At 45.1% G+C, this 9752-nt stretch overlaps 1 protein-coding gene across 1 annotated transcript; it reads left to right on the forward strand.

Annotated features, from left to right (window-relative positions):
• Positions 1–4812: 4812 nt before the first annotated feature.
• LOC147606686 (uncharacterized) lies at positions 4813–7180 on the forward strand. Its single transcript, XM_086791681.1, has 2 exons — positions 4813–5087; positions 6469–7180. Exons 1-2 carry the CDS (start codon positions 4965–4967, stop codon positions 6973–6975), a joined length of 630 nt encoding a protein of 209 aa, XP_086647807.1. The 5' UTR covers positions 4813–4964; the 3' UTR covers positions 6976–7180.
• Positions 7181–9752: the final 2572 nt, after the last annotated feature.

Here is a 9752-nt window from a genome sequence, read left to right on the forward strand (position 1 = left end):
AATCACCATTCAAGAATGCAATCTTAATGTCCAACTGATGTACATTCCACCCATGATGTGCTGCCAAAGCAGTGAGATACCTAATGATGGTAATCATACGAGATGTGGGTGTAAAGGTCTCATCATAATCAATGCCCTTTTGCTGAGCATACCCCTTTGCAAAAGAACAACAAATCTGGCCTTGTAGTGATCAATGCTACCATCTATTTTGCGTTTTAACTTGTAAACCCACTTAGTACCAATGGCCTTCTTGCTATGAGGTAGATCTGTCAAATACCAGTATAGAGTTATACTCATCCTACATAGCATGCATCCAATGATCATCATCCTATGCTTCCTCAAAGGAAACAGGTTCCTCCTCGTAACGTAAAGTAGAAATGAGAACACGATCCACATGAAAATAATCTGCATGATGAGAACCTACACGAGTTCTGCTAGGTAAAGGAGCTGCCAACTTGCTATCCCTCAATGTCTGCACAAGCCATTTTGGCATATGCCTAGATTCTTCTTTGGCTGCTCTCTCCTCATCCACTACATCCTCAATAATTGGCTCATCAAAAGGCTGATTTACAGGTTGATTTTGCACTTGCAAAAGGCTGAATTTCAGCACTTGGTTGAGCATTCAACTGCTCTACATATGGTTGCCCTCCATTAAACAAAGGTAGAAGTGAATCAAACATGCCCTGTGAGCATACATTTTGCTATTTTTTGCATGAAAGTATGGGCTAAACTGAGTTTTTGACAAAAACATCTCTACTTTTACTAAAATCCGCTTTGAGGCTGGATGGTAGAGTCTATATCCCTTGCTTTCTAAACTGTATCCCACAAATATGCATTTAACTGCCTTATCATCAAGCTTACTGCATTGTTGCTCAGGCACAAGAGCATAAGAAAGATAACCAAAAACACGCAAATGAGCCACAGAAGGCTTCTTGCCATGCCCAGCTTCATAAGGAGTTTTAGACTGCAAGGCCTTGTTGGTAGGGCATTTGTTCAACACATAGTTTGCGCACATAGTTGCCTCTAACCAAAAACCATGAGGTAAATCTTGGGCTTTCACCATACATCGTGCCATCTCCATGAGAGAACCGTTATTCCTCTTAGCCACACCATTTTGCTGAGGTGTGTATGACACTGTACATTGATGCCTTATGCCTTTTTCAGCCCTCTAGTACACACAATATGAAAGGTACTCAACCAAATACATACTAGGGTTTTCTATAGTGTAAACCCAACTAAATGAGTTGGCAATATAACTATGCCAGTCTCTAGAATGGCTGTCACACGGCCCGTCATCCCACTGGCTGCATATCACCCACCATGATCTCACCAACCATGGCAGTGGTGTAAGTGTGGGGCCTATCCCCCAGTCAGTGTCCACCGCCTCACTAGATGAGCTCGATATCTCAACACTCCCCCTCGAGCTCAACTCCATCTCATGTACACCAAGCGAAGCCCTGAATATGCGGAGCTTCTTTGTACCCAATGCTTTGGTGAAGATGTCAGCGACCTGATCTTGTGTGCTGACATAAACAAGGTCACGTCTCTTGCCAAAACCTTCTCTCTGACAAAATGGTAGTGGACCTCTATATGCTTCGTGCGAGCATGAAAAACTGGGTTCTTGGCCAACTGTATACTGCTAATGTTGTCATAAAAAATGACAACTTGTCTATCCACTGATAGACCCAAATCTGCAAGTAGCTTTCTCAACCAAGCTACCTCACATGCTGCCATAGCAGCACCTCGATACTCTGCCTCTGTACTTGATAGAGCAACCGTTGGTTGCTTCTTGCTGCTCCAAGTCACAGCAGCACTCCCCAAAAAAAACATGAAGCCACTAGTAAACCTTCTATCTGAGATACTACCAGCCCAATCAGCATGTATGTACCCATGTACACATATCTTTGTTCCAGTTTCATAGAATAGTCCACAATACAAAGTAGACCTCACATACCTTAGTATGCGTCTCAATGCATCCAAATGTGGCTTCCGAGAGGAACCTGCATAAATTGACTCACCAACCCAACAGCATAGCTCAAATCTGCCCTGGTGATCGTCATGTAGATCAAGCTTCCTACTATGCGCCTATACATAGTAGGATCCTCCAAAATCTCTTCTGAATCTACACTCAACTTGTCATTCTGATCCAATGGCACTGAGATAGGCTTACAGCCTATCATACCATACTTGGACAACATGTCCAAGCCATACTATTTGTGCAGTATTCCAATACCATGTGGTGACCTAATCACCTCAATGCCCAAGAAATATCTGAGCTCCCCCAGATCCTTCATCTCAAACTTCTGTCTAAGCAAGATCTTTACATCAAAGATCTCTGCATCATGGTCCCCTGTAATGATCAGGTCATCTACATAGATGACAACAAGCACAACCCCTGTATCACTGTGTCTCACATACAGCAAGAAATCTGCATTGGCTACATGAAAGCCAATACTGACAAGATATTCAGAATTCTTCTCTTGGTGCTTGTTTTAAGCCATACAAGGCTTTCTTCAACCTGCAAACATGCTCGGGGTGACTCACATCCTCACAACCAGGTGGCTGCAACATATACACCTCTTCATGTGAATCCCCATGCAAGAATGCATTCTTTACATCCATTTGATGTAAAGACCATTGCTTTGACGCAGCCACTGCTATCACAACTCTCACTATTGCCATCTTGGCAACTGGGCTGAAAGTTTCCTCATAATCAATGCCATATGTCTGTGCGTATCCTTTGGCTACCAATCTACCCTTGTACCTACTTATGCTTCCATCACTATTATGTTTTACTTTGTACACCCACTTGCATCCAATGGATTTCTTGCCTTTCAAGCAATTGCACTAAATCCCAAGTCTCATTTCCATATAGTGCATCCATCTCCTCATCCATAGCTTTCTCCCAACACGCATTTCCAATAGCTTCATCAATGCATGTGGGCTCTACCATCAAGCTCTCCTTTACCTTGTGAATAAACCATGTACCACCGACAGAATCACTAGATGGCTCTGCTGATTCTGCTTGATTTTAACTTCTCTGTCATGGTGTGGAAGGTCTCACAGCATGTTTTATTATGCATCACCAATGGTGAGCCACCTGTGGTGGGTGTCGATGATGACTTGCCGGATGCCGTATTCCAGCTATGCTTAATTCCTAAATGGGGAGAGGAAATTGCACACTTCCTTGCCAAAGGCTTACCGATTGACCCACTCCTCAACAAAGACCGAGCAAGGTGCCTCATTAAAAAGGTTGCCCCTTACTAGTTGATTGGCAAGGCTCTAAAGGCAAGGGAAAGACATAATCATAAGATGTTGTGTCCCGAAAAGATGCATATGTCTTCCTTCTAGAGCATGCCCACTCTGCCCAGGGATGGTGGACACTTTGCGGCAGACATCACTACTCGTAAAGTCCACATTAGGACTATGGTGGCCCACCTTAATGGCATATGTGCCAAAATATGTCAAAATGATGTGATGAATGCCCGCAATCCCATGATTTAAGGAAATAATGCCCCTAAACCCGATCATATCCTTACAACCCTTACAACCATTTGAGAAGTGGGGCATTGATTTCATAGGACCCATTTGTCCAATAGCTCAGTACAGTCAAGCGTGATACATTATAAATGGCCATAAACTATTGCACTAAATGGGTCAAAGCTAGGGCTACCCGCAAGGCTGATGCGCGAGATCCATAGCTCAATTTCTTTATGAGTCGGTGATCACTCACTTTGGGTGCCCTCTCTTGAGCTAGAGAGTGATAATGGCACACACTTCATCAATCACGTGATACAATTCTTGTGAGATCCCACTGCCCCCTCTGCACACCGCGGATTCCCGGTAGCTGTAACATACCCATTGTAAATAACACTGTACTTGCTTCAGAGTTGAAAAATATATCTTAGCTTGTCATTTTTCCGATCAAAAAACTTCTATTTTTGGAAAATGAGCCATTTTTGCTTAGAAATTTGTAATTCTGAATCCAAATTTGGAATCTACGTGTAATTTTACGCTTAAAATAGTTTTTTCTGAACTAAAAACGGGTACCCGGAATGGGTTTAATCAAGCTTTTAAGCCTTTAATCTGCGAACTTCCGACCAAAAATAGTAACTATCCAGGCGTCTAATCAACGAACGGAATACGCCTCCATGGTCATAGGGCAAGGCCGGACATTTCCGTCAAAAAATATTTTTTGACCCCCCCCGGGCGGCGGGCGGCCGGCGTGGGCCCCACCACGGGCGCCGCCCGTGAAAAAAAACCGACAATCCGCCCGGGGCACCCAAGCGTGTACACGACCTAGACGCACCCTCCAGCACACCCCTACACGTACCCCCTCCTCCCAGAACCCTCTATCCACAGGTGTCGCGCTCTCTCTCTCTTGGGGACACCTCCACCCCCATGTGTCACACTTTCTCTCTCCTCGAGACACCTCCACCCCCAGGTGTCTCACGCCCACACCCTCTCCCGGACACCTACACCACCCAGGTGTCACCCTCCCGTACCCGGACGTCCACCCTCCAGCACCTATAAAAGGACCCTCCCAGCCCCCTTCTCCAGACAAGCCCCCAGCAAGCCTCTACGCGCAAGCTCTCTCTCAAGCTCTAGGACATGTCCTACACTCTTCTCCCCCCCCCCCCCCCCCGTGTGAATAGACTTAAAGTGTGCTTCTCCTCTACCCCTTGCCTTACTCTTCCCTAGGCCTCCCTAGACGTACACTCTTCTCAAGAGCTCTCCCAGTTAAGGACACCCCTCTCAATTCCCCCCCCCCCCCCATATGCGGCGACTTAAACTTAGGCTAAGAGGTCGTTCCTGCCCATAAGCCCAACAAGCTTTTCCTACCCCAAACGGACTCCGTTTTCAAATCCGTTTGAACCAATAGAATTCTCTCTTTTCTCTCCACGCTCCCAACCTCTTGTATTCACCTCGTTTTCTCTCTATCCTCTTAAAACTCTAGTGCTCCTATGGCGCCGAAACGCCGCCGAATTGAAGAACCGCGCGCTGCCCAAGGAGGGAATGAAGCAAATCGTGTCCCTGCAATCGACTTCGCCCCTCTTGAAGTGAATAGGCATGAAAACGATAACCAGGTTGGTCATTTAATAAGTTTAAGTAAAAATTCTCTCTTATGAAGCTTAATGCTAAGATTCGTAATAATAGGAAAGGAACCAAGGTTAAACCCCTAGTATAGATGGCCTAAAGTACCTTATGGTTACTCTTAAGTAAAGTTATAGCAAAATAATCTTGCTTTTGAATCATTGTCTTTCCAAAACGATGGTTTTTGTTAATGTGTGAATTCATTGAACAAAGGCTATGTCTTTCTTTCTATTGGATATACTGCTGGTTTATTGCTAACATGCAGGTACAGCTTCTCCCCCCCCTTAGCTAACTCCGTGCTTGCCTGTGTAGACGGGCGGAGGATATAGCGAGGCCGGGAGTCGGCCCAGGGCAATCCCCTCCTATGCCACTGGGAATTAGTTTTCACCACCAGGGTGATGTATATATGCTGCCTAGTTCTGTGGGTCCAGGCTAGTGCGGTGACTTAACCCCCACCTCATGAGGAGACGTCCCCTCCGAAGAGCGAGAGGGTTTGGTACAAGCGTCAGTACCTGAGGGGGTGACAGGACGGCTTGGCCCTCATCGTCTGGCTGACGACGAGGGGAGACGGTCCGTGAGGTTTACCCAGCTGGTTGAGGCTGGAAGATCGAATTCTAGATTATCGATGCAGTTGTGGTTATGGTTATGGTTTGGACATGAGTTTGGATTGGAATATCGGCCCGGTTTCAGGGTCTTTGTAAATATTTTTTCACTGTAAGTATGTTCGTTGATTTCAATGTTATGCTAAGGAAGATTTCCTTTAAGGAATCAAGTGTAATTAATTAACAAAGGAATTTGTTTTTAAGTGTTTCACAGTGTGATAGGACTTAATTAGAAAATAATTGAATGGGTGAGTGCGTGGAAAGTGGGAGAATGGATGCCCTGACGGTACCATTCTAAGGATGGGTGGACCCGATCAGTCGGGTAGCTTTCTACTAGTCGTAACTTACGATACTTAGGGAATATTAGAGTCACGAACAAGATTTGTTTTAGGGGACCGAGCCAGCGGCCGTGCCTCTTGAAATACGGGGGAAAAAGGCGTTGGCTTCCTTGAACCAAGTGTGGGTCTTGTTCCATCTCCACGCACATTCCGTGCTGGAGGTTAGAATTTCCTTTAGGATGACTACGCTTCCCCTGCGAGATAGAATTAGGTCCGTCCGTTTGCTCGTAACCTCGTATTTCTACGAGATCGAGGTGTCGTCAATCGGAAAATAACACGAGACTTAACTGCCTATCAAAAGGACTCCCCCGCCCTACGGGTCGGGGGCCTTACACGTGGTATCAGAGCGCGTTTAGACTTGGGAGATTTTATATTGTATTCTCTTGTTACTCTAGAAATTCTTGTTAAACTAATCTAGTTACGACTGGATGCAGGAGGACGAGATGGATCCCTATTCTCGCTTCCTGGTATTCCAATGCATGTTCATGACTGCTTGTCGCTCTTCCGAATTCGAGTTCCGTGACACTATGATGCACATTGTAGACAAGCTAACCCTTCCTCTTTACACTCGCATCGAAAGGGGATGGAACAGAACTGAGTATTGGCATCGTCGATCTACCTACTTCATCATTCGAGCTGAGCACGTCGGCAATCTCACCAACGACTTGAGGCGGATCCGATATGCCGAGATGTTGCGGATGGTTCGCTTGTTCTGGTTTATTGGCACTCCTCATAACACCTATGTCACTATCGATGGGAATCGCATGCTGCAGAATCGTTGGGTTTATGATAAGGTGACTCAAGTTGTATCCCCTGATAGAGTAGCCGTTACCCGTCTTTCTAGACGAGGTTTACCTCCCCTACCAGAGACTTATCGAGTTCTTGAAACCATGGGAGAACCCCCCTACTTTTTCAATGCTACCACCGCAGATCTTTATTAGGTTTCCTAGAGGACTACCATGTAAATAAATAAGATTGGATTTAGTCCAATCCTTGTAAATGGCTTGGTTTACTTGTAAATGGCTTGGTTTACTTGTAAATATTAAAGCTTGGAATAAAAGGTTTTGATTTTCACACTCATTGTCTTATGTGTATTAAACCGCCTAAGTGACATGATTCTAAATTTAGCTTCATATTGATAACCAGGATCGTCAACTTCTTGCTCCCAATGCATTATATACAGATACACAGGAGAAGAAGCTTCTCCTCAAACAAATGCAACCTCCCTCATTTAATGGGGCAGGTTCAAAGATTGAAAGGGATGCAGAAGTTTGGATAGAAGCCATGGACGATTACTTTTCGGCTGCTGGTACAGGAATTGGGAATCAATCTATGCTTGCCAGATTCCGTCTTACCGGGGACGCCAAACTTTGGTGGAAGCAATGGTGCCGAGATAAGGGCGTCACTGAAGATACCCAAACCTGGAGTGACATTAAGCAAGCTGTGAAGGGCCGTTATCTTCCCCCATCTCATGAATCTATTAAGATGAACGAGTTCTTCAGCCTCAAGCAGCTTAGCTTAACCTTGGAGGAATACTACTCAAAATTTGTCACACTTGGCAAATATGCTCCACCTATGTCGATCACTCAACAAGTGGCCCGATTTTGCCAAGGGCTGAATGAACCTTTGGATTCTCGCCTTGAAGCAATGAGGCCAACTACTTTACAAGATGCTCTTACCCGAGCCAAACCTCTAGCTAAAGAAGTAAAGAGTGGTCAAGCAAAGAAGAGAGGCTATCCTGAGTCTAACCCAAGGGGGCGCCTTCAGAGGAATTACCAATCGAATTTTCGCCACAATACTATTGGTCAGTACCCCAATAATTTTGTCCCCCGCAGTTATGCTAATTCCACTTCAGAATCCTATGGGGACCAAAGGTGCTTTTATTGCAATGAAGTTGGCCACTTCCGGAATGAATGCCCCAAACTTGCAAGATCCTCTCTCAATCCTAGTGTCACTGCTGCTCCACAAGGTGGCCGGGTAGTTCAAGGTCGTGGGATTCCTAATAACCGCCAAGCTAGACGAGGTGGTGGTGGACGTGGTAGAGGTCGTGGAATGACTGCCCGTGTCTGCTCTATGATTGGTGAACCGACTTTAGAGATGGAAGAAGAAGAGCAAGCCACCATTCATGCAGCTATAGAACATCAAGGACCTAATCAGCAGTTTTCTGTTATCCAAGCTCCGGCTACTTATCAAGGTAGATCTTTCCAGCTTTTGGTTGATTGTGGTAGTACGCATTCGTTTCTTTCTCCAAACTGCTTGCGTAAGCTACAGTTAGATCAAAAACCAGCCCAAGCAATGATTGTTGAGTTAGCTAGTGGAAAAGAAGAAGTATCCCGACATTGTGTGGGAGATCTTGAATTTGAATTGGATGGTGAATCAACCCATGGGTATTTTAGAAGCTTACCATTAGGGATTTATGATGGAATCCTTGGTATGGATTGGTTAATTGCAAACAATGCTGACATTCACTGTGCTGAAGGAAGCATCACCTTTAAGAATAGTCAAGGACAGATAGTATCAGCCCAGGGAAAAACAGGTAAACCCAAATTTCATTTGGTCAAAGCTAATCGCCTTCTTAAGGGAGTACGCAAGGGCCAACAGATCTTCCTTGTCAAACTCAACAAGGTAGAAGAAAGCAACCCAAATTTAGAACCCTCTTGGCTCCAGGAGTTTTCAGATATCTTTCCAGAGGAACTTACAAAACTACCCCCATCTCGAGAAGTAGATCATGGGATTGAGTTAATCCCTGGTGCTGAATCAGTTTCAAGGAGACCTTACAAAATGTCTCTTCCCGAAGCCATAGAGCTCAAGGAACAACTTAGGCAACTCATTGAGCAAGGATTCATTCGCCCTAGTAATTCCCCATGGGGAGCGCCTGTTCTTTTCCAGAGAAAGAAGGATGGCTCGCTTCGGCTTTGTATTGACTACCGAGGCCTAAACAAGGTCACTGTCAAAAACAAATACCCCATTCCTCGCATCGACGAACTTCTTGACAGACTTTATGGATCCAAAGTTTTCTCCAAGATGGATTTAAGGTCTGGCTACTATCAAATTAGGATCAAGGAATCAGATATCTCCAAAACCGCTTTCAATACCCGCTATGGCCACTATGAATTTACAGTCATGCCATTCGGATTAACCAATGCTCCCGCCACCTTCAACCGCCTGATGCAGGATATTTTCCGACCCTACTTGGATGAATTTGTCCTTGTCTTCTTCGATGACATCTTGGTCTATTCTCAGTCTATAGAGGAACATGAGGAGCATGTACGCAAAGTATTGCAAATACTGCGCGAACATAAGCTCTATGCCAAGAAAAACAAATGTACCTTCTTCACTTCCCAAATTGAATATCTAGGGTTCATTGTCTCCTCAAAGGGCATCTCAGTAGACCCTGCCAAAGTCAAGGATATATTGGAATGGCCACCCCCTAGGACAGTCAGAGAAATCCGTGGGTTTCTAGGCATCACAGGATGGTATAGGATCTTCATCAAGGATTATGCCAAGATAGCCGCACCCTTAACTGATCTCCTCAAGAAGGAATGCAAGATAGTATGGTTACCAATCCACCAAATCAGTTTCAGCCAACTTAAAGCTATCCTCACCTCAGCACCAGTTCTGAAGCTCCCTGATTTCACCAAAGAGTTTGAGGTTGTCACTGATGCTAGTGGCCTTGCACTTGGTGGTGTCTTAATTCAAGAAGGAAGGCCTGTGGCTT

This window comes from Cibotium barometz, chromosome 57 (assembly GCF_041138505.1).
Source record: "Cibotium barometz isolate CiBa-2024 chromosome 57, ASM4113850v1, whole genome shotgun sequence".
In the NCBI taxonomy this organism is placed as follows: Eukaryota; Viridiplantae; Streptophyta; class Polypodiopsida; order Cyatheales; family Cibotiaceae; genus Cibotium; species Cibotium barometz.